Source organism: Giraffa tippelskirchi, chromosome 11 (assembly GCF_054371585.1).
Source record: "Giraffa tippelskirchi isolate mGirTip1 chromosome 11, T2T-mGirTip1v1.2.pri, whole genome shotgun sequence".
NCBI lineage: Eukaryota > Metazoa > Chordata > Mammalia > Artiodactyla > Giraffidae > Giraffa > Giraffa tippelskirchi.
The window spans coordinates 102,925,427-102,948,890 of NC_137285.1; the positions used below are offsets into that span (position 1 = coordinate 102,925,427).

The 23,464-nt window shown below is 54.7% G+C and overlaps 1 protein-coding gene across 42 annotated transcripts in view; it reads left to right on the forward strand.

Moving 5' to 3' along the window:
* The window catches only part of CEP164 (centrosomal protein 164), a 70,601-nt gene that overhangs the window by 43,560 nt on the left and 3,577 nt on the right, over positions 1-23,464 (forward strand). For 8 of the 42 annotated variants that reach the window (XM_081546489.1, XM_081546492.1, XM_081546493.1 and 5 more), the window contains 19 exons: positions 3,580-3,665; positions 4,669-4,836; positions 5,551-5,688; positions 7,488-7,625; positions 10,995-11,204; positions 14,991-15,122; positions 15,232-15,448; positions 16,406-16,483; positions 16,725-16,856; positions 17,193-17,315; positions 18,459-18,602; positions 19,032-19,115; positions 19,227-19,295; positions 19,611-19,786; positions 20,143-20,269; positions 20,626-20,654; positions 21,123-21,330; positions 22,316-22,423; positions 23,003-23,117. In XM_081546489.1, the coding sequence (XP_081402615.1) occupies positions 3,580-3,665; positions 4,669-4,836; positions 5,551-5,688; positions 7,488-7,625; positions 10,995-11,204; positions 14,991-15,122; positions 15,232-15,448; positions 16,406-16,483; positions 16,725-16,856; positions 17,193-17,315; positions 18,459-18,602; positions 19,032-19,115; positions 19,227-19,295; positions 19,611-19,786; positions 20,143-20,269; positions 20,626-20,654; positions 21,123-21,330; positions 22,316-22,423; positions 23,003-23,117 (2,482 nt within the window). Of the gene's footprint in view, positions 1-3,579; positions 3,675-4,668; positions 4,837-5,550; positions 5,689-7,487; positions 7,626-10,994; positions 11,205-14,990; positions 15,123-15,231; positions 15,449-16,405; positions 16,484-16,724; positions 16,857-16,984; positions 17,022-17,157; positions 17,316-18,458; positions 18,603-19,031; positions 19,149-19,226; positions 19,296-19,610; positions 19,787-20,142; positions 20,289-20,625; positions 20,655-21,122; positions 21,331-22,315; positions 22,424-23,002; positions 23,118-23,464 lie in introns of all 42 variants that reach the window. The other 34 variants (XM_081546499.1, XM_081546501.1, XM_081546500.1 and 31 more) reach the window with 16 other exon arrangements.

Consider the following 23,464-nt stretch of genomic DNA (forward strand, 5'->3'; position numbering starts at 1 on the left):
TAAAACCTTATGATCACTTTGAGATCAAAAGGTATTTGATAAAAATTTAATGTTGATTTCTAAAAATAATGCGTTAAGGAAATCATTTATTTAACATGATTAAAATGATTTTTTTCTCAAAAGAGCACCAATATCATGGTGAAACACTAGCGAATATTTGCAAACAAAACTGACAAGGGATTAATCTCTAAAATATACAAACAGCTCATGTAGCTCAGTAACCAAAAAAATCAAACAACCCAATCAAAAAATGGGAAGAAGACCTAAACAGACATTTCTTCAAGGAAGACAGACAGATGGCCAACAGATACATGAAAAGGTACTTGGTATCATTAATTATTAGAGAAATGCAAATCAAAACTACAATGAGGTATCACTTTAGACCGGCTGGAATGGCCATTCTTAAAAAAAATCTGTAAAAAATAAATGCCAAGATCATTTTTGCCTCCTCTGTGGGATTATTGAGAGGAGAGAGGTTCTGAAATGCGGTCTCTGCAGGTTTGAAGGGTATTTGGTTTGGGTGAAACAAGCAAGGTATTTAATGTGAATCAAGCCTGGGAGCCCTTAGTGAAGCCAGTGCTGAGTCAGGGTAGAGTAGTGAGTCCGGTTGATTGGAGCCTGACATGTTCCTCTCAGCTCTGGCTGATAAGCCTTCCTGGGCCACTGCTTAGCCACTGGGTCTCTGCTGGACACTGGATCTCTCCCCGTCACTGCCTGCCCACTGTTTGCAGCACTGGAGGTCTGTAAAGGCACAGACAAGGCCAGGTGGTGTTCGTCAGGAATGGTTTGGAGCAGGTGATTGGTGAGGTACCTTTGGGAGCAGGTAGGTGGGAAAGTTACTGAGTTGGCCAGGCAAGGTGATTTTCCATTGCTCTGACTCCAAAATCTGGCCAATATTAGAATCCTTAAGTGAAAGAAAGTGAAAGTCACTCAGTCGTGTCCGACTCTTTGCGACCCCATGGACTATATAGTCCATGGAATTCTCCATACTGGAGTGGGTAGCTTTTCCCTTTCCAGGGGATCTTCCCAACCCAGGGATCGAACCTAGGTCTCCCGCATTCCAGGTGGATTCTTTACCAGCCAAGCCACAAGGGAAGCCCTTCGGGGGCTTTTAAAAAGACAGATTTCCTTGGGGGGCTTTTAAAAAGAGTGGACCACCAGGGAAGTCCCTGTGATTTACTTAAGTGAAGACTGAATTGTGAACAAAAACAAAACCCCAGAGCTCAGTTTAGGTTGGGGAAGGGGTGTCTTGAGCAGTCTTAGGCCAGAGGCTTAGAACGGGCATGTGTCTCCTCTTTCTGAAGAGTGCCGATGTGCCTGATGGCCTTGTCTGGTTCCTTTGACTCCCTTTCTGGGGCAGAAAGTTCTAGGGAGCAAGTAAAACTCTGTTCAAAGGGCCTCTGTGTGGGTACTTGCCCAAGGTGTCCCCTTTTCTCTGGCTCAGGGCTGGTTGAGTTTCTAGCAGAAAGGTGAATCAAGAAGGAAACAGACATTGTCTGCAGCTCATCCTTTCCGATTCAGGGCTCAGCCCCTCAATATTTATTTTGATCACTGCACTTTGTTACCCATCTTATATTTTAGTTTGTGAAATAGATTGGCCTGTGGGAGGGGGAACTCTCTGCTGAGCGTGGTGTGATCTGTAGGGAAGACAAGTTGCAAGTTGAGTCCTGGAAGGGGAGGAGGCGGGGCGGGAGAAGGACACCCGCCCCGTCATTGTCTGCGGGCTCTGCCTGGCTGATGCGATCCGGAATGGCAGCACTGGCAGGGAGCCCTTCTGCTGCGGGCACCGGGAGGCACTCCCAGGCGGCATTTCTATTTTTAATGTAATTTGGGGGAGCTGGCTTTTAGTTCAGACCCTGCCCTTCCTTACCCATCCAGATGGCAGAGTCGGCCACAGCTGCTGGGGCTCAGGCTGCCAGTGGAGAGGCGTGGGGGGCTGTGGGCACGGGGCTGGGGACACGGAGGTGTGCCAGTATGGCCAGAACCCTGGTGGGGAAGATGGAGTGAGCTGTCTCCAGCCCCACCTCTCCTGTTAACCCTCATGTCCTGGAACAGACGGGGCCCCTGTGAGTGTGACAGAAGGAGTGCAGGTCCTAGGATGGGGACTGGCACTGGTGAAGCTGGCTTTCTTTTGTTTTTTTTTTCACCCCCAGGCTGGGGGAGAGGAGGAGGAGTGTGAGGAGAGCTTGTGTTTGTGGTGTGCCTTTTTTGGGCAGGAGTCGGGCTTTATGTACATGATCTCATTTAATCCCCACTAGAAGCCCTGTACATTGTGGATCACTATCTCATTTTTTAAAAAATTATTTTATTTATTTATCTTTGGCTGTGCTGGGTCTTCATTGCTGCTTGGGCTTTTCTCTTGTGGCGAGAGGGGCCCCTTTAGCTGCAGCGTGTGGGCTTCTCATTGCGATGACTTCTCTTGTTGCACATAGCACAGGCTCTAGGGTGCGGGGGCTTCAGTAGTTGCGGCTCCTGGGCCCTAGAGCAGAGTCTCAATAGTTGTGGCGCACAGGCTTAGTTACTCTGGGCGTGTGGGATCTTCTCAGTTCAGGGACGGAACCTGTGTCTGCTGCATTGGCAGGCGAATTCTTTACCACTGAGCCACCCGACCTGGGGATCGAACCCATGTCTCCTGCGTCTCCTCCATTGCAGGCGAATTCTTTACCATGGAGCCACCAGGAACGCCCAAGGGAAGCCCTGCGATCCCATTTTTGTAGTGGAGGAGGTGCTGGAACTAAGGGTTAAGTCCAAGCTGACTGCACTGCTATACCCCTGTCACCTCACCCCTGCAGAAAATTGGTGAATGTATTAAGAATAGTCCTTTTCACCAGCTTGCTAACTTTGCCCAGACACCCAAACTTTAAAATGAGGTTTGGGGCTGACTCTTTTTGTTTCTTCTTTGCACTGTCTGGCAGGTATAATTCCTGATTAGGAAGGGGGCGTCATTGTCTACTGATGGCACCTGGGTGTCAGGGGATCTCAGAATGGTGCAGAGGAGCGCTCCGTCTTCCTCCGTGCAGGTTGCCCTCACGGTGCCCTTCTCATCTGGAGTATAGCTGTCTCTTGTTTCACCATGTCTCCATCTCTCCAGGATCCTTCCTCTTTGATGCACTTTGTCTGCTGTCCCCAGTCCTGCTCACTGAATTTCAATATTCCCGATGATCAGTGGCACTCGCGGTCGGGGGCCTGTGGATTTGGGGTGTTCATGGACATCTCTGCTTTCTCTCTGCAGCTGGCAGTGAATGTTTCCACCTGCAGAAGGCAGAATTTTCTTTTTCTTGTGTGTCCTCCTTCAGCCTGTGGCTTCTGACTCTGCCTGCAGTGGCTTTGGTGTCTGACTCATCCTCTCCAGGGCAGCAAGCCGGCACTGGGAGCAGCTGTGAGCCTGGGGGCTTAGCCAGAGGCACAGGGGCTTCTTGTACACTAGACAGGCCTTCTCTTCTGCACCGCGAGTGGTCCTCTCCCACCAAGAACCACCTCTCAGTGCCCCCTCCTGGCATGGTTGTCAACTGGAGGATAAGAGGACCCAATACAGACCCCTCACCCCAATGTACACTTTCCACTGCTGCTTGTCTGCAGGCCCAGAGGTTCAGAAGAGAAGACAAGGATGCCAGCCAGTCTAGCCAAGAGGAGCTGCAGAGCAAGCAGTCTGGAGGCTCGGAGAGGTACCATGCGTGGGAGGCAGCCCTTGGGGAGTTTGGGATGGCGTGGACTTGGGGCCTTTGGTCTACATGCCTCAGTGTGCTCCTGTCTGAAGGCAGATGATGAACTCACTGGATGGCCTTGCAGAGAGAGTGTGTGTGTGTGCGCGCGCGTGTGCGCATGCACAGGCAAACCGAGACAGAAGTGGGAGGTACTGCTGCAGCATTTGGTGGGACTTTGTGGCCACAGCACCATTGTGGGGCCAGGGCTCTGTCCTCGTCACCCGATTGGATGCAACCTCGTGTGTCCCTGGTCATGGGTCAGGGCTGGATAGTCTGCTAGAGGTCTGGGGGACCATGCTAGGAGGATTGGTGCTGTAGCTCAGAGCTCTGAGCCAGGCCTAGCCACATCAGAAATGGCTGCGCGTGTGTGTGTGTGTGTATATGTGTGTGTGTATGAGAGACAGACAGGGGCTTCCTGTGTGAGTGAGTGAGTGAGTGACAGGGGCTTCCAGGTTCTCAGGCCTGGGCCCATGAGAGAGAAGGGTTGCCACCCTGGCAGGGGAAGGGGGTGGTCATTCTATTTTTTGAACCTTGAAAAGCTATCAGCATTTTTACTTCCTCAAAACTACAGCTTCATGCATTTTCTATACAGTGACCATTTGAGCCTGGCTTCTATTTTTCTCCCTCTTCTCTGCTCAGTTCTTCCATCATTCCCCCCACTCCCAGACCCCAGGGATGGTTGGGATAGATACACCCATGAGTATGCCAAGATGTCACTCCTGGGCCACACAAATGCAGCCCTTGACCCTGGGAGGGCTGAGTCCAGTCCAGGCAGAGGGCGAGCTCAGTAGGAAGCTTCTCTGTCCTGCTTTTCTGGCCGTGTTGCCCTCCATGGTCTCTTCATGGAGGTGGGGCCAGGACTGGGGTCCAGCCTGGAGGAGGCATGGACCTGGGTCCACGTACTCCACTCTGCAGTTCTCCTGCTGCTGTCTGAGTGGAGGCCCTGACTCTGCTCTCTGCTCAGGTTATCTCCCCCTCTTCTGCATGGGGAGCAGCTCCAGAGTCTCCTTCACAGCCAGGCCACTGACGAAGGGCCTCCGCAGGCCCCAGAGGGGCAGCCTGAGCGGAAGGAGGCAGTGGAGCCTGAGGAGGGCTCTCTGGGCAGCCTCCCACCCTCTGTTTCCCTGCAGAGGTAAGGGCCGGCCAGAAGCCTCTCAGGGTAGGGGCAGTGGGTCTAGAGAGGTGGGGAGAGCAGGGGGCGGGTTTGAAGCCTAAGCAGCAGCAATGGAGGTTTCTGGTTAGTGCTTCATATGAACTGAGGAGGGAGGAAATCTATCTCTTCCTAGTCCGCAGCTTGCAGCCGCAATCGGGGTTCACAGGCTGGTTAGGGGAGCTTAGAAACTCTGGAACAAGGAAGTGTCTCTTCTGACCCAGCCGCCCCCTGCCAGGGGCTGGTGCAGAGTCTGCTGTCACCCGGGCTGGGCCGTTCCTGCTAAGGGGTGGCCATGTCTCCTGGTCCCCACCTGCCACCCCCCTTCTTCCCCATGATCATCCCACCGCTAGTCATTCAGCAAGCCCCGGGGGTGGAGGGAGCCTTGCTAGTGCTGGGCCCCAGGTCAGGGAGGTGCAGTGCCCCGGGCTTCCCCTAGGAAGAGAAAGACGCTGGCCTTAGAGCTCACCCAGCTGGAATGAGTCACTGGGGGAGGCAGAGCAGCAGCACCCACGGAGCCCCTTCTGCGTGAGGAGGTGGGGAGCGGAGCTGAGACCCGGGGCCTGAGACTGCACGTCTTGCCGGGGCTGCCTCCTCCCTTGTCCCCATCAGAGCCCTTTGGCCCCAAACGGTGTACACCTGGAGCCTCTCATCTTCCTCTGGCTTTAACGCAGTTCCTTCCTTGTTGCTGTCAAGGGAGGCGCTCCCAAGCCCACCTGCCGCCCATGAGAGGGGCGAGGAACGGCGTCCCCAGGCCGAGGGGCCGGGCCCTGGGCAGGAAGAGCGCGAGGAGAAGGTGGCGGTCAGCCCTACCCCGCCAGGCTCTCCAGAGGTGTAAGGGCCGGTTTCCATGTCTGTCCCTGTCCTCCATTGTGTGGATTGCTTTAGTGCCCATCCGGTCTTGGGTGGTGGGGAGAGGGTGCTCTGGCCCTGGCTTAAGGAGTGGAGTAGGGGGAAAGTGAGTATACCCTTGGTTCTGTGTGTAGCCTTGACCCCTAAGCAGCCTCCATGGCTCCCCTCATCAGCACCTAGGGTATGAGGCTGGAAGCGAGGGGGCAGAGTACCTTCTGGGTCGTTAGCAGAAACCTAGTCAACCACGTTTTCCACTCTATCAAGCATTGTTTTCCTTTAAAAAATTATTGAGGTATTTATGTACCTGATTGTATGTACACATGAATTGTACAAGTCAATGAATGTTTATATACATACGCACCATATCACAGGCTTCCCTGGTGGCTCAAGACAGTAAAGAATCTGCCTACAATGCAGGAGACCTGGGTTCGAGCCCTGGGTGGGGCAGATCCCCTGGGGAAGGGAATGGCTACCCACTCCAGTATCCTTGCCTGTAGAATTCCATGGACAGAGGAGCCTGGTGGGCTGCAGTCCATGGGTCACAGAGTCGGACATGACTGAGTGACTGACACTTTTCACACACCATATCACAACCTCCCAGATCTTTTAGAACATTTCTGTGCCTCCTGTAAGCTTCCTCAGGCTCCTCGCCTTTTAGTCCACCCACCCCAGATCACTACTCTTCTGGCTTCTGTCCCATAGATTCATTTTTCCTGTTCCCCGACTTCATTTGAGTGGAATTATCCAGTACACAATATAGATATTTTGTGCCTGGGTTCACAGCTCACCTACCTTGTCGCACTTCTAAAACTTAGAAACCTTTTAGCTCTTCTCCCCCCTCTCGCCCTTTTTACAGATGAGGAAACTGAGGTTCAGAGGGGCAAAGGGATTTGCCCAAGGTCACATTGCTAGTCGGTTGCAGAATTAGATCTAGATTCTAGTCTCTGGAGCCCTTGACTTCTGTCTCTTGGTCTGCAGCCACTGTGTCTTTTCCCTGCGTGGTGTCAGGGTTTCGGGGTGATACAGTTTTTCCTGCCTGTGAGCTGAGCAGTACTAAAGGATTAAGAGTCCTCAGGATTGGGGCTGACTGTTGAGCAGAGACAGGGTCACACAGTGATTACTCACAGTAAGTGTTGCCAAGGGCTGGCGGGAGCCGAGAACGCACGTTCTCCTGTAGCGCGCTGTAGTGCTGAAGGAGTGATGTAGGGAAGGGCTGGCCCCCTTTTCAGGTGGTGATCCAGCCCACCGTGACAGTGCTGCCCCTGAGGAATGACATGGCTTTCCCTGATCTCCTTGGTGGCTGTGGACAGCCAGATCAGGATGCTTTTGATGAGGACAGGAGGTGAGCAGGCTTCAGAAACAGGACTCTCTGGGCAGAGGTCAGGGGTCAGAGGGCATTTCCCCAGGGCTTCTGGGAGAGAAGTTGGGCAGTGAGGCTCCTCCCGGCCGCCCAGGCTGACAAGTCCTCCTGTCTGTGTTTCTCCTCCTGTCCCTGTGAGGCTGTCCCTGTTGGGTGGCCCTCTCCTTGACCCCACAGTTTCAGTTTACATGGTGCTCTTAGGAGATGTCTTCTGCTCCTTTCCTGGAGTCTTCTCAAGCTCTAGAACTTCCTTGCTATTGACCTTTACAGCTGGCTTAAGAATGGATTTGTTCTCTGGTTTTCGCGGGGGAGTGACTGTGCCTCATTTGTATCCATGGAATTTTAATTTGCAGAGGTGACTGAGTGACAACACGAAGAGGCCAATGCCACTGAAAGAAGAATTTATTCCTTATGTTTCCAGAGAGAAGAGGGCATGCCACACCAGGCAGGGCCACGTGCGGAAGGGCCAGAGTTGGTCAGGAGGTGAAAGAAGCGAGAAGGAAGAGCATGACCCGGAGCTGTTACTGGGGTTTTCGTGGGAAGCAATGGGTGAGGCGGGGTGAGTACTCGAGCGACTGTAGTGGGGGAAGTTTGAATAATTTTGGATGGCTTTGGGCTCTGGCCATGGTCTCTGCTTGCCTGGGGCCCGGCCCTGGGTGATTTGGGGCATGGGAAATAGATCAGGAGATGGTAGGGGTGGGTTTGCATAGGAAAGACATATTCCCTTTGCTGTCTATAAGGATTGCCTGGTCCGGGGAGGGGCACCCTCTCCTTGACCAGCCAACTTCTTGAAATGTTGTAACGCCGTAAAATATAGAGAATAAAAAACATGATTAGGAGGGTCTGTCACCTGCATGGATGTTGTCGAGCTGAATCAGGAGGGGTTAGGAGCACAGGGAGATCAGAGTGTAGGCGGGGCCGGCAGGCAGCCACTGCTGTGTGCGCTCTGTGGCTGGAAGGCCTGGGTTTGGGAAATAAGCGCATCCTTCCCCCTGTCTTCCCAGCATCCTTCATGAGGTGTTTGTAGAGAGAGAAGGCAAATGGATTAAAACCACTGGCCTTGAAGAAAGAGACTCACAGAGAATGAACTTACGGTTGTGGGGAAGGGATAGTTAAGAGAATCTGGGATGGACAGGTACATGCTGCTATATTTACAATGGATAACCAACAAAGACCTAGTGTATAGCACATGAAACTCTGCTCAGTGTTATGTGGCAGCCTGGATGGGAGGGGAGTTTAAGGGAGTATGGCTGAGTCCTTTTGCTCTCCACCTGAAACTGTCACAGCACTGTTAATTGATTATACCGCAATTTAAAATAGGCCTCCCTTGTGGCTCAGACGGTGGAGAATCTGCCTGCAATGCAGGAGACCCGGGTTTGATCGCTGGGTCAGGAAGATCCCCTGGAGAAGAGAATGGCTTACCCACTCCAGTATTCTTGCCTGGAGAATAGTAGAACCTGGTCAGCACAGTCTTTGGGGTCTAGAGTCAGACACAACTGAGGGACTAACTAACACTTCAGTATAAAATAAAAACTTAAAAAAAAAAAACCAAAAACCACTGGGTTGAAAATGAGTGGAGACAGAATCCCTGACAGCGATCCGAGTTTTAGTGGTGGCACGGCCGTGTCAGGACTGTGGGTACTACAGCCCTCTTCTCTCGCCTCCCTCCCTGCCCGTCCCTCCTCGCGTTCCCTCATGGGTCTCAGGGTAACTCAGCCGGCAGCCTGAAACGACGTTCTGCTGAGCCTCCTCTCGGCCACTCACTGTGGGAAACTGGGTCTCACTGATAGTGATACCTGAGGAGTGGCCTAGAAATCAGACCTGCCTCTTCCCCTGGAGGCTTTGACTTCCCAGGTGTGTCATAGATCTTTCAGGCTCACTGTTGACCGCGTTGGACCTAAGCTGGGAGATTGGGATACTCAGTCTTAAAAACAGGGACACAGCGAAGAGGCCTGCTGGAAAAGCAGCCCCAATCTGCCTGCATGCCCGGCGTGCAGGCAGGCTCACCGGTGCGTGCAGCCAGGGCACACGCTGTCACGCCAGCTGATGTGCCGTCTCTCCGCAGCATCTGTCCCTAGGGTCCCACATAGCTCCGCAGCCCACAGGGGAGGGAGACATTAAAAGGTACCATCTCAGGGAAAAAAAAGATGTTTTCAGCTCAGGTTGGAAATGAGTTGGAGGGTTGATGAGGCGGAGAGCTGCGGTGGTGGCAGGGTGGAGGGGGAGGCTCTTTCCAGGGCGGGATTCTCAGAGGAGGTGGCAGCTACATCTTACATCTGCATCAGTCTGGGCTGCATCAGGGGACTGAGAGGAAGTGGGAATTGGAAGGGGGGAGACGGGCTTGGGAGCAGAAGGGAACTGAAGACACAGCTCAGGACCGTTTCTGGTCTGAGTCACGATTTTAGGAAGGATCTTAATGGTATTTCAGAGACTTTGGTAGCCTTTTGTGTGTTTCTTCAGTCTCTGGCCTCAAGGGGCTGGAAGGGAATTCCAGAGCCCTCGTTTCCTTCTGCTGTGCTAGTCTGATCCCACCCGCCGCCTTCCATCTGCTGCAGAGCAGGGGCTGAGGGTGGAGGGGGTTCTGCATCCCTGGCAGGCTGGCTCCCCTTCTCGGACTCTGGCCCCACCCCTCCTTGATTCAGACCCTGCCTGCGTGCTGCTGTGGTCCACTTGGCCATGGTCCTGGGCCCTGCCACAGGCTGAGCATCGCGAGAGAAGGTGGTGATTGGGTGGCCAGACCAATTTCTAATGCAAGATTTAAGGACCTGGGACTGCACACACGTCCTTAGCTTTAGCAAAGCCACTCTGGGAGGCAAAATACTTTATCCCACTTACGATTTCATTGCTTAAAATGTTTTTGGGGTTTCTCTTTGGGTATTTCCTTCAAGAGCCAGAATATGCGCAACAGAACAGCCTTCATGACTGTGTAGACATCTCTTTAACCGATCCCATTGTTCCTTATCTAACCACCTGCCTTTTGCATCCAAGTTAGAATTCCTTTTACCCATTTCCACACGGTGAATTCACTCTAAGCAGATGAAGTTGTGGCACTGTTGGGGAGATACGGAGCCTGACATTTCAGATGTGCCCGTTACTCTCTCTGGCTTAGGGAAGGGTCACCTGCCTGGCTCCCTTGGCATTGTGGAAAGAGATTGGGCATTCCTTGTCCTCCGTGGACTATTCTGGGCCTCAGGGCTAGGAGACATGCTGCTGCTTCTCCTACTGCCTCATAAGCATTGAGCTCTGTTCAGGTTTGAGAGTCAGGGAGCAGCCTTTGGGGACTTCCCGAACTGCCGGCATGAGCCTCAAGTAACAGGGAGAGCCCTGGTAGGAGACACAACCAGAGCCATGAACCCACTCGGGAGGAGTCCATGAGGGACAGAACTTTGTCCTCTTCCTCCTGCAGCCAGCTCCTGAGCCATGTCTTGGGATGTTCACTTGGGCCGCAACCTACCCAGTCCCCTGAGAGCCTCCTATGCGTCACCCCACTCCTTAGGCACTCAGGCCCTCCCTCATATAGCCACAGTGGGGCTTATCATATAGAACAGAGGTCTCCAACCTTCAGGATCTAATGCCTGATGACCTGAGGTGGAGCTGATACAGTAATAATAGAAATAAAGTGCACAATAAATGTAATGCATGTGAATCATCCCCAAACCATCCCCCGGCCCCTGGTTTGTGGAAAAAATGTCTTGCATGAAACCGGTTCCTGGTGCCAGAAAGGTTGGGGGCTGCTGCTGTGGAACAGATGCTGCCCTTGTGTTTGAGAGGGTAGCCTGCCCTCGGACAACCTGATGTGCACGTACGGCTCCTGACCGGGGACCCTCCGTTAGGGCTCTGTGTGGGATGTTCAGTATCTCTATAAACCCTGGTGCCAGAAGGTGGGTGAACAGTGAACTGAGTGAAACGCTGCTCCCACCCTTGGCAGGCGATCTGCAGAGCCTGCGGCTCCCCGGGAGCAGCTCTCAGAGGCCACGCCGGAGGCCATGGAAGAGGCGGTGGCCCGAGAGCTAGAGCAAGAACAGACACGGCTCCTGGAGTCCAAGAGAGAGAAGATGCAGCGGCTGCGGGAGAAGCTGTGGCGGGAGGAGGAGGTGGAGGCCCTGCAACTTCACCAGCAGAAAGAGAAGGCGCTCAGGTCCTGCCGCTGCCCCCCTCCCCAGCCACCCTGGCCGCCGCGGGGGTGCCCGGGGCCCCTCTAGGACGACTCCTCCATGGCCCGGGTGGAGGGGTGGGCTCCCTGGCCAAGACCCCTGCCTTTCCTCTTTTGGGAAGGGACTGGAGAGGCATGATAGTAATGGGGATGGCTGGTATTTTTTGAGAGATTACTCTGATACATGTGCTTTATGTCTGCTAATTCGTTCAGTCCTTGTAATGGCCGTTATGAGGTATTGTCATCAAGTCTGTTTTGTAGAATTTATAATATAGATGAGGAAGCTGAGGCACAGGAAGGTTAAGTAGCTTGTCCAAGGTGTGGAGCCTCATAAGCAGCAGAGCCTGGATTAACAGTCCAGGCAGTTTGTCTCGGGAGCTTGTTTCCTTTTTTTTTTTTTAAGAAAAAAACACCATTCTTTTTTATTTTGACTGCACCACGCAGCATGGGAGAGTTTAGTTCCCTGACCAGGGATTGAACCCCTGCCCACTGCAGTGAGAGCTCGGAGTCTTAGCCACTGAACTGCCAGGGAAGTCCCCTCTTTTTGTTTTTTCTTTTAAATAATTTTTATTTATTTTATTTTTGGCTGCACTGAGTCTTCATTGTTTTGCACGGGCTTTCTCTAGTTGCAGTGAGTGGGGGCTACTCTCTTGTTGCAGTGGAGCATGGGCTCTAGGGCACGTAGGCTTCAGTAGTTGCAGTTCCTGGGCTCTAGAGCATGGGCTCAGTAGTTGCTCCTTGGTGTGTGGAATCTTCCCGGACCAGGGATCGAACCTGTGTCCCCTGCATTGGCAGGTGGATTCTTATCCACTGTGCCACCAGGGAAGTTCCAGAGCCCATTTTCTTAATGACTATGATGTCCTCTCTCCTGGGAGTCAGGGCCCTGTGGGGACCCAGTGAGATTGGTAGGGACCATGCGATAGGGTCTGAGGTGCTCTTGCCCAGAACCCACAAGTTTCTGTTTGGGTTCCTACTCTTTGAGTAGGTGACGGGCAGGCCCTTGACAAATGCAGCACAGCTTAGGTTGGGCCTGCGTGGGGAGGACTGTGTGCTGGAGTTCTGTTTTTATAGGAAAAGGCAGTTCAGGGCTGGCATGATGGCTCCACAATAAAGTGTCACCAGGTGTCCTTTAATCCCTCTGTCATCTTTAGTGCTGAGTTTTACTCTCAGGCTCTCTTTATAGTCCAGTATAGCTGCTGGATCTCCAGCCATCGTATCTGTATTCCAGGCAGGAAGTATAGGGGCACCTTCTAGCTCATTCAGTCCCTTTGAAGGCACTTTCATGGAAACTTTACCCAATAATTTCTGTTTATATCTCACTGGCCACTCCTGCTTGCAAAGGGTGCAAAGTTGACTGGGGAATGTAGTCCTTTAGCTGGTCTCTGGGCCTGATAGAATAAAATCAGGGTTCTCTTAGTAAAGAAAAGTGGAAGAATGGATATTGAGAGGGAAATAAACCATCTCTGTCACAGTCCCAGGATGGGGAAAGTGCTACGAAAAGATGTTAATATGCTTCACTTACTTGGCAGTTAAGCTAAAGGCTAAATTTTGTCCTCCTGGACAGAAGATCCCAAAGTGCTGTAGACTTACTATTTTTATATCATTCATGGCAAAGACTGTATAAAATGTTTATGCTTAATTTAGAGAAACTAACAGAAAACCAGCATCTAACTGCCCAGAGGCTTGGGGACAGTCTCTCTCATTAGCCCAACACAGGCTCTGCTGACCAGGGTCCATCCTTACGTCACCCCTCCTGGATCCCCCTGCCAGAGAGCACCCCAAAGAACAGATGATCCCAGGCATCCTCCTCCTCTAGCCACCTGGAACTTGGGGTAGGGGGCCTCCCAAACAGAGTGTGACTCAGCTTACCTTGAGAGGCAGTGCCTAGGAAGAAATACTGGTGGTGTCTCCCTACCAGGCTCCTCTCTCTCCGTGGCCACCCTGGGCTGTGCTGACTGCTTTCTGTCCCTCCCCGAACCCTCCAACTCCAGAGGGGCCTCCCAGAGCCCTCCTAAATTGTAGTGAAAACCAGCCTGTTGAAAAGTATCTGACTCAGGGCCTGAAACACGATAATTGCTCAGTAAAAGGTGGCTCTTGGTTGTATTTTCATTTGAAATCAGTACAGTGTTGGTGGTCTTGACTAAGTGATTTCTCTGTTGGCAGTGCCTTGCCTGGCTCTCTTCAAAGTAGCTTGTCATGAGAACCCTGTTTCTGTTTACACATGAGCCTTTCTGAGGCGTAGGGTCTCCTCTCTGCTGGGAAAGTACCACTTGGTAGAAATTTCTGGAAGCCACAGCTGACCTTGTAGCAAATATTCCTTGAACGAGAAGGCAGGCAGGCTGACGCTTAGTTTCTTTAGTTACAAAACAGACTGAGTTTAGCTGTAAGATGAAAGGAGGAGAGCATTGTAAAATGCAAGACTTAACTGCTAAAGACCCTTCCATTCTGTGGTGATATGTGTAAAATTTAGCCTTGGGACAAAGAGAAAGGGTTTCTGGGGAATCTAGCAGGAAGAATCTTTAAATTTTCTGTCATTACGGAAGAGAACAGTGGTGATAGCTGAAAATAGAAAATGATCTGAAGTCTTTTTTGGCTCTGAAATTCACTGCAGAAGCTTTTCCGAGAGATTGTCTCCTGAAGCATGTTTTTCTCAGGCTTGAACTCCTTGAGTGTGCAGCACTGGTCACATGACAGCCCCTGGTCATGTGGGGGCCGTGCGAGGGTCGTCTGCTTGGGATGAGATGGTCACCATCTCGTTGGTCTGTGAATAAGGGACCCCTCACAGATAATCAGAACTTGCTTGTAGTTTGGGCCTGGGTGATACTGCCCAAATTCAACCAACATTCATGGAGTCCCTACTTCCATTTCTGTTACTGTGCTTGGCACTTCGGAGATAGCAGATTTTAAGACAAGATTCATTCTCTGGAGATGCTCCCACACTTGTAAAGAAAACACACATACAAAGGCTGAACTATGGTGTGATATTATGCATGGCACAGAGTGGCATGGATAAGAAAGGTCCTCATATAAAGCGTGATGGGAGCTGAAAGGGGATTGATGAGCTTGGAGAGAGTTCTCCAAGAGGAGGGAGATGGGTGTTGAACAAGGAACATGGGTTCGTCAGGTAGGAAAGAGGATTCTCAATGGGAGAACTGGCTTGAACAAAGGCCAGGAGGCAGGGAGGAGTGTGGTGGGGTTTGGAGGTGCTGGCTCATGTGATGTGGCCAGAGCTGGGTTGGGGTCAGACGGGATCTGACCTTGAGAAAATGCCTCCCACCTGGAGGCAGAGGAGAACCTTTGGCAGAAATGCTATTCTGTTATTATGGAACCTGTAATCTGCTTCCTGTGGCAAAGGGGAGGTGGAGTTCATAGCCACTCTCACCCTGGGCCGGAGAAGGCAATGGCACCCCACTCCAGTACTCTTGCCTGGAAAATCCCATGGACGGAGGAACCTGGTAAGCTACGGTCCATGGGGTTGCTAAGAGTCGGACATGACTGAGCAGACTTCACTTTCACTTTCCCTTTCATGCACTGGAGAAGGAAATGGCAACCCACTCCAGTATTCTTGCCTGGAGAATCCTAGGGACGGCGGAGCCTCACCCTGGGGGGTATTAAAGGCAGCAGGACCCAGAGGCTGAGGTTAGGCTTGTCCTTAAGATGTAGGAAGCTTCACAAGCAGGCTCCAGGCTTTTGGAGCCCTAGAGCCAGGGGTTAGGTGTAGAAGGGGAAAGGCCTTGTGGTCCCACCAGCAAACTGGCCTTTGCTTTGCAGTTCCCTGAAGGAGCAGCTGCAGAGAGCCACCGAGGAGGAGGAGACCCAGATGAGAGAGCAGGAGAGCCAGAGGCTGTCCCGGCTGCGCACCCAGGTGCAGTTCAGCTCGGAGGCTGATGAGGACCAAATCCGGTGAGTGTGGACTGTGGGCAGCCTGGCCTCCCTGGAGGCTTTCCCCTCTCTGCACACCACCCCCCCAACACAAGCACCCAGACCCATCCCCACCTCCTTTTCTGCCCAGGGCCGAGCAAGAGGCTTCCCTGCAGAAGCTGCGAGAAGAGCTGGAGTCTCTGCAGAAGGCCGAGAGGGCCAGCTTGGAAGAGAGAAGCAGGCAGATGCTGGAGCAGCTCAGGGAAGAGATGGAGGCTTCGGAGAAGAGAGAGCAGGCTGCCCTGAACGTGGAGAAGGAGAGGGCCTTGCAGCAGCTGAGGGAGCAGCTGGAAGGGGAGAGGAAAGAAGTGAGTGCCCTCCTCCACCCCCATGTATCCCTGGGGAGGCGCTGGGTGGTGAGGAAGAATAAGAACCAGGCTTGGCGCCCAGGGGAGCCAGGAGCGTGGAGGTCTGCGAGGAAGGGCACGGAGATGTTGGGCCGGCTCTCTGGGCCCATGTGGACCCCGCTCGTCTCAAAGCAGATGCTGCCCTGGTCTCCACGGCGGGCAGAGGGCACAGTGGGGTCCAGAGGCCCCCCTCCAGGGCCTGTTGGGAGTTGTCAGCAGCAGAGAAGTAGTTTGAAGGGAAAGGACCTGGGGATTTGGGAAGCCTTCATGACTGAAAGAACTGAAACCAGATCAGAGGTCTTGAGACGAAGGTGCAGCGTCCCCATCCTTGTCCCTGAGGGGCAGCTGTGAGGACCTCTTGTCTCTCTCCTTCCCTCCCCTGCCTCAGAGCGAGAAGCTGGCTCAGTCTGGGGAGTTTGTTCTCCTTTGTCCTTACTCCCTGTCCCTCCCATCCAGTGGTCTGTCTCTAGGTAAGAGGCTGAAGTAGGTAATAGGTCAAGTGGAACTGGTGTTTTATTTTGGTTCTGGGTGGAGTGTCAGTTCCCAGACCAGGGGATCCTGCGGGGGAGGTCATCGTGCTGCACGTGCTCAGGGAGACGGTGCTGAGCCTCCAGGCCTCCTGGCCCTTATTCACAGGCAGGAGTGTGGCCTGTGTACGGTGGTTTGGCCCAGAGGCCCGAGGATGGAAGGGCCATGACCAAGCCTCACTGAAAGGTTCCCTCCACGCTGGCCTGCATGTCCCCGTTTGCTTGCAGACTTGAGGGACAGCTGTTTTTGAGGAACACAGATGCACCTGCGGTTCCCCTCAGCCCCTTAGCTCGAGGGGCGTTGGGGATGGTCTTCCTGGCTCTTCCTTGCCCCAGAGTCAGAGCCCGGCCAGCCTGCCCTGGTCCTCACAGGCCCTGTGTTTCACCCCAGGCAGTGGCAGCGCTGGAGAGGGAGCACAGAGAGGAGCTGGAGCGGCTTTCCTCCTCGCTGGAGGCCAAGCACAGGGAGGTGAGGGGTGGCGGCCGTGCCTGCCAGGCAGAGCCTGGCCTCCTAGTCCCCAGGCTCTCAGCCTTCACGGCTGGGCTGGTCAGCAGAACTCTACCCCGACCCCATCCCTGCCACTAGCCTCCCTCTCCTGCAGCCCTGGGGGCTGGGGGCTGGGTCCCTGGGTCCCTTGGAAGCGAGTCACCCGCGGCCACTCTGTAGGGCCCTCTGAGGGTCACGCTCCCCAGTGCGGGCGCCTCCTCAGGTGGTCTCCAGCCTCCAGAAGAAGATGGAGGAAGCTCACCAGAAAGAGGAGGCCCAGCTGCAGGAGAGCCTTGGGCGGGCAGAGCAGCGAGCCCATCACAAAGTGTACCAGGTGCTGGAGTACGAACAAGAGGTGAGTGCCGGTCTGCTCCTTTCGCTCTGGGGGCCTGTCGTCGTGGACGGCCGGCCGAGCCGTCCTGGCCCGAGGGTCCTCTGCTTTGCTTTGGACGGCTCAGCTGGGGCTCTGTTTTTATGCCTTAGTTCCCTGGAGGCCACGTCCTTCTCTACCCCGTGCCCTGTACGTGAGTGGAGTGGGAGGAGGTGCTGGGTGTGGCCGTGTGTGTATGTGGGGACGTTGGGGGAGGTGGGTGTGTGTCCCACACATGTGTGAGTCCTTCAAGTGCTTCAGTCCTCGGATGCTGCTCTGGCCTCAGTCCTGCATGTCGCATCCCTGCCTCCTGCCTGGCAGCTCAGCGGCCTCCTGAGAGAGAAGCGCCAAGAGGTGGAGCGGGAGCACAAGTGGAAGATGGACAGGATGAAGGAGGAGCACCAGCAGGTGGTGGCCGAGGCCAGGCAGCAGTACGAGGCTGAGGTGACTTGGCTACATCCCCTGGCGCACGTGTGTTTGCGCCTGTGCACACACAAACGCACACCCACCCACCTACCCTCCCCTCGGGGTCCTTCCCAGATGTCTGGAGGGCCTTGGAAAGGGTCAGGGGTGGTGGGAAGCGTTCTTCCCTGGCCCCTGGCAGTGGTGAAATCCAGTTTTGCCTTTGTACTAAAGCATCACGTGAGGCCTGCTCCTCCTCCATCATCAGGCTGCACTTTGCTCTCCTGTTAATAACAGCCGATGTGCCAGGTGCATCCTGAGCTCTTTGTGCGTTAACCTCATTTAGTTTCCACAATGCCCTTGGGTGGGGGCGTCCGTACTATCCTCTCCATTTTAAAGAGAGGAAACTGAGACTTGAGTGTAAGCAACTCCCCTAAGCTTCCCTGGCTGATAAGTAGAGGAGCTAGGATTCAAGCCAAGACTATCTGACTCCAGAGCCTTCAATTTTTAACCACCAACCCCATGCCTCCAGGCCTAACAGAAATTCCAGGACTCCAGGAAATAGATTGGCAAGAGCCAACCAATATTTAGATATTACCTGCCCATCTTAAGCCTCTGGCTTGGAGGGGAAAGTTCAGTGACTAAGTGGACCCACGCTGGCATGCTCACGTTGGGGTCAATGACAGGGAGGGCTGGTGGCTGACTTTAGCCCAGAGCTGGGTGAGCTTCTGTCCCCAGTTTCTAGGCTACACCTCCAGAAACTTGAACCAGTATCCCAGACTCTGTACCAGGGCAGAAATAGCGACCAAGTGGAAAATGTAGTTGACTCCTTTCCTAAACCAATTCTGCCCTTGTTGAAGAATAGTGAGATTTTAGTAATGACCCCTTCCCTTAAGGAAGGAAGGCTGTGTGTGCGGGGGGTGGTAGGAGAGGCAAGTGTCCACCTGGGGGTTTCTCAGGACATCTGTCCAGTGTTGTTTCAGCGGTAGAGAGGGGGTGCAGGCTTTCTGGGGCGAGACCACACGGTCCTGGGCCCTCTCTCTCCAGGAGCCGGCCTTAGAGGCCTGGTGGGGTCCCTAATCTTACTGACCTGAGGCAGCAGGGCAGGGGGTAGAGGGGTGGCTCTGGTCAAAGGGTTGGGAGGGGCCGCTGTGGTTTCCCACCGACGGCCCCATCCTCCATCAGGAGAGGAAGCAGCGGGCTGAGCTCCTGGGGCACCTGACGGGAGAGCTGGAGCGCCTGCGCAGGGCCCATGAGCGAGAGCTGGAGTCGGCGAGGCAGGAGCAGGACCGGCAGCTGGAGGACCTGCGGAGGCGGCGCCGGGAGCAGGTGGGGCTCCCGGCTGACAGTCGCTTGGGGCCCTGGGGCCCGCCCTCCCCGACCCCTCCACCCGGGGTAGAAGAGTGCTGGGGCCGGCACTGCCACAGCGGTGGGGCGGAGCCTGACGGCTTCGGGGGTGGGGAGGTCTCTCCCTGGCCATCCCCAAGCCGGGGCATCCTTGCTCTTTTGTTTTCTGGGCCAAGGAGCATCCCCAGGACTAGAAGCGGAGGTCAGTGCACCCCGGGCCTTAGGGTTGGTGTCTTTGCCTCTGCTCACCCCCTTCCTGAAATAAGCAAAAGGTGATGCTCTGCTGAGGGAACCCAGCCCAGCTTGGAGCACGTGGTGTGGGGCGTAGGGTAGCGAACTCCTCCTGGCCCTCAGCTCGGGCCTGGGCACTGGCAGCACTCCCATCTTTCTCTCCACCTGCACTCCCTGCAGGAAAGGAAGCTCCAAGATTTAGAGGTGGAACTTGAAACCAGAACCAAGGATGTCAAGGCCCGATTGGCCCAGCTGGATGTCCAGGTGCGGGAGTAGGGGCAGAGGACAGGCTCTCAGGTACCCTTGACCTGGAAGTCAGCTCCCCCAGGAGATGCCTGGAGTCGGCCAGATGCCCAGACCTTCTGTGCCCCACAGGAGGCGGCGGCCCGGAAAGAGAAGCAGCAGCTCCTGGACGTGCAGAGGCAGGTCGCGCTGGAGAGCGAGGTTCGTCTGCCTCTCCTCCTGTCCTCCCTCATAGCTCTTCCTTCCTCCCCCAGCCCCTTCATTCCCCTGGTCTGTCCGGGGAATTGGGTTCCAAACCGTTGGCTAGCATCCCACAGATCACCTCTCTCTGTGGGACCAGCTCAGCAACCCTGGGGGGCGGGGCCTCAGAGGGGCGGGGCCTGTATCTGCTGTGTGCCAGGTCCAGCCTCTCCCCCAGTTCTTCCCCGCTGTCTGCTGCTGTCTGCTCTGTACCTCCCCCGTCGACTCCCTCCCACGTCTCCAGGTCCTTCTGTCTTTCCTTCTGCCCACCCCCAGGAAGCCACAGCCACCCATCAGCACCTGGAGGAGGCAAAGAAGGAGCACACCCACCTGCTGGAGTCAAACCGGCAGCTCCGAAGAATCCTCGAGGAGCTTCAGGCCCGCAAGTTGGAGCTGGAGTCCCAGGTGGAGCTGCTGCAGGCCCAGAGTCAGAGGCTGCAGAAGCATGTCAGGTGGTCTGGACCCCTGCACTCTGCCACCCCTGCGCCTCCTGTCTGCCCTCTGACCTCTGCTGCTTGGGGGCTCTGTCTCCTCGTGGCCCAGTTAGCAGGCAGAGGTGGAGCCAGGCGGAGGGACTGCGTTTTGTAGGGACTTGCGGGGGGTGGGTTAAGAGGCTGTGACTACCCCGGGTCCCCCGGTTCTACTGTCCCTGCCCCAGCCCTGCCTCAGCATCTTTGGCAGGATTGAAAGGCTGGAGGTGGTTCTGCCCCTTCCCCACTAGGAGTCCTGAAAGGTGTTGCCAGGTCTGCTTCAGCATGTGACCCTGCCTCACCAACTCCCCCCACTCCCAACTAATTTTCCATCACAGCGACCTGGAGGTCAAAGCTCAGAAGAAGCAGGACTTGTTGAAAGAGCTGGAGGTAAAGGACAGTAACACTTCCCCACATTTGGAGCCTGATCTCCTCCTTGAGGACCTGAGGAAATCCCCCCGGACGGTGAGCTTCTCTTGGAAGGGTCAGGGTGGCTGGGTCCAGGAGGGATGGGGCTCCAGCGGGGGAAAGTGGGTAGGAGAGGGGCCCCTGGGGGGTAGGGCTCAAGGAAGAGTCCTGACTATTCTGCCTAGGATTTTAGTCTCCTATTCTTATCATTCCTAGCCCTACTTCTCCATCAGTCAAATTATATCCGTAAGTGACTGGTGCTCAGTGGCTGGCAGAACCATCGTCTGGGCTGCTAGAAGGGACTTCGGGGTCCATTGAGCCTGTAGTTATCTGATGTTGTTACATTCAGTGGGCGTTTTCTACTGCTTGTGTCTTAGAACCAGACTAAAGAGGTATTCTTCTCTCTCTTCCAGAGCAAGGAGACTGACTTATCCTTGGACAGGTGCGTTCCAATAACCTGTCCTGTTTTGGGTTGAGGATCCAGGAATGGTTTGAGTGAGGATGTGCGTCAGTGGGACTGACGTGGGCCCATGTCTCCAGTGGGGCTTGGTTCAAGGATAGGGGCTAGGGCACTGAGGCGTCTTCTGTGACAAGCCAGAAAGGTGCCCAGGGTGATCACTGACACAGCACGCTAGCATGGACTGACCCTTGCTTGAGGGTCAGGCTGATGGGAGAGTCTGGCTGTCTCTGGAGGCCTCAGGCGCGGTCCCTGTCAGGGTCAGGGTGGGAGGACTGGAGTGCACAGCCCGCGTGCCGCACACTGTGGGTATCGAGCAGTGGTGTCCCCACACTCTCCTAGCCCTGCAGTCTGTGCTCAGGCTGGACATCTGCTGGGGCAGTGCTCGTGACCCACAGCAGGAGTTCACAGAGCGTGTGTCCCCGCTCCACCCCCTGCCCTGTCCTTCTGCAGCGCTCGGCACTACCTCTCTGCTGAGGGGGTGGCTCTCCGCAACGCCAAAGAGTTCTTGGTGCGACAGTCGCGTTCCATGCAGAGGCGGCAGACAGCTCTGAAGGCTGCCCAGCAGCACTGGCGCCAGGAGCTGGCCAGCGCTCAGGAGGCGGCCAAAGACCCACCAGACACCAAGGCCCTGGAGGATGTGTGCAAAGACCTGGAGGAGGTAAGGAGCCCCGGGGGCACTCAGCCACGTCGGGGAGGCCGGAGGCAGGAAGTTGGCCCTCCCTTTGGACTCGCCCTTAGTGGATCATGCCCGGGGCTCCCCTTGAGTGGTCCACTAGGCCCAGGGTCACTGGGCAAGTCTAGGGAGACCAGACAGGAGATGGAGGTTATGGATCACCACAAGGATGGAAGCTCCTTACACTCACCTGGCAGTGCAGAATGCTTTCTCTACTAGGAAGTCATTTGGGCCTCACAGTAACCAGAGACAATGTACAGGGTTGTAGTGGTGTTCCCATTTTCTAGAAGTTCCACATTGCTTGGCCATTGCATCACACTCAAGACCTTACTCATAAGTGAACATCTTTTGAGCACACTCAGCATAAGCCTGAGTTCCCTGTTTTCCTTCTCTGAGACGCTAATTTGTAATGAAAAGGAGACGACTTCACGGTTGTTATTAGTGGGATCACACATCTCTTTGCCATGTGAGGATCTTGGCAGAAGATTATGTCTGGTTCCTTAGAGTTCCGATGGTGCTCAGAGCTGGTGAGGAATTGTGGGCCCTGTGGCCCCTAAGTCTGGCTGGGGAGCAGCAGAGGGTCAGAGGTCAGTACCTATGGAGGGGCAGCCTTCCAGGGCCATCTACATTCCACCCCCAGGGCCTGGAATTGCTCTGCTGAATCCCTGCTCTTGAGGATGGGGTAGTAATGGTAGTTGGAACAGTGATGATAATAACAACCATTTGTTTAATAGTAACTGTTTTGAGAATTTATTAGGTATGGGCATAGTTGAGGGTACACAGCATACGTTATCTCATCTAATCTTTAAGACTCTATGAAAAGTTTTTTTTTTTTTAGATGAACATGCAGCGTTCAGTAATTTAAGCTCACCCAGATCTCCCAGCCAACAAATGGCAGAGCGGGGACTCCTGCATGTGCCCGTGTAGGGTTAGTTACTGTCTTTCTCCTCCCCTTCCTCCCTGGGTGCAGGAGACCAGGCACCTGGATGAGATGAAGTCGGCCATGCAGAAAGGCCACGACCTGCTGAAGAAGAAGGAAGAGAAGCTTCATCAGCTGGAGTCCTCCCTCCGGGAAGAGGTGCAGCCCAGCCTGGCCCCGGCCTCCCTCTTCTTTTCCTAGGATTCAGTGGGGGTTCTTGGGTCCCATGTCGGGGCAGCTTAGGCCCAGGATTGGCAGTAGGCTTGGGGCTTCTGAGCTGCTGAAAGTGGCTGTGGCTTCAGCTTTGACTGTCGAGCACATTTAGGGGTTTGGGTATCTGTGCTGAGACGTCCTGAGCAGACTTGGATCCTCTTGCCGAAGGGTCTTGGGAGAGGACTGGCTCTGCCCTGGTGCCCGAGGAGAATAGAGGCTCCTCAGTTTCACTACCTTCCCTGGGCCTTGTAGGCTTTCCTCGGATGCCCGAGATGTGGGTACAGCAGGAGCTGGAAAGACACTGTGGGGAGTGTTTACCGGGGTGAGGGTGGGGGGCCTGCCTGACCCTGGTGGCCTTACTGCCTATATCTCCAGTGGCCGAGTGTTCTCAGCCTCACCTGCAAGGCAGCCTGTGCCTCTCCCAGAACTTGGGACCCAAAGAGCCTACCCACCAAATCCTCAGCTGTCATGAGGGCAGAAAGCACAGGGCAGGTGCTGTCCTCAACTGCTGCATCTTCCCACCAGGCTTCAGCTGAGGACACTCTGAGAGGACCCCACACCAAGAAGGTGGTGACCTTTGACCTCAGCGACCTGGAAGATGGGAGCAGTGACTGTTCCGACTCCTGCCCCCTGCCTTGCCGTGAGTGGTGGGGGAGGACCTGGGTGTCCATGGAGACCAGAGATGCAGCCCCTCCCCACAGCCCTGCAAGAGAGGGCCCCCTCTGCGCCAGTGTCTGGCGCAAATGCTCAGCAAATGCCCTGGCAGGAGTGAGCTGGCTGGGTTTGCAGGGCCCAGAGGCTCAGGGGAGGCCGTCTGAGCGCACAGGGGACTTGCAGTGAGAAAAACGTCCGTCTTGGCCTTTCCCTGCCTGTGCTGCCACCTGGGAGTCTCTTCTCCCTCTGCTGCTCTGACCTGCATCGGGGCGGAGGGCCTCTCCCTGGAGATGCTCTGAAACACTGAATCCGTGGGGCTTTTGTTGAGAGGAA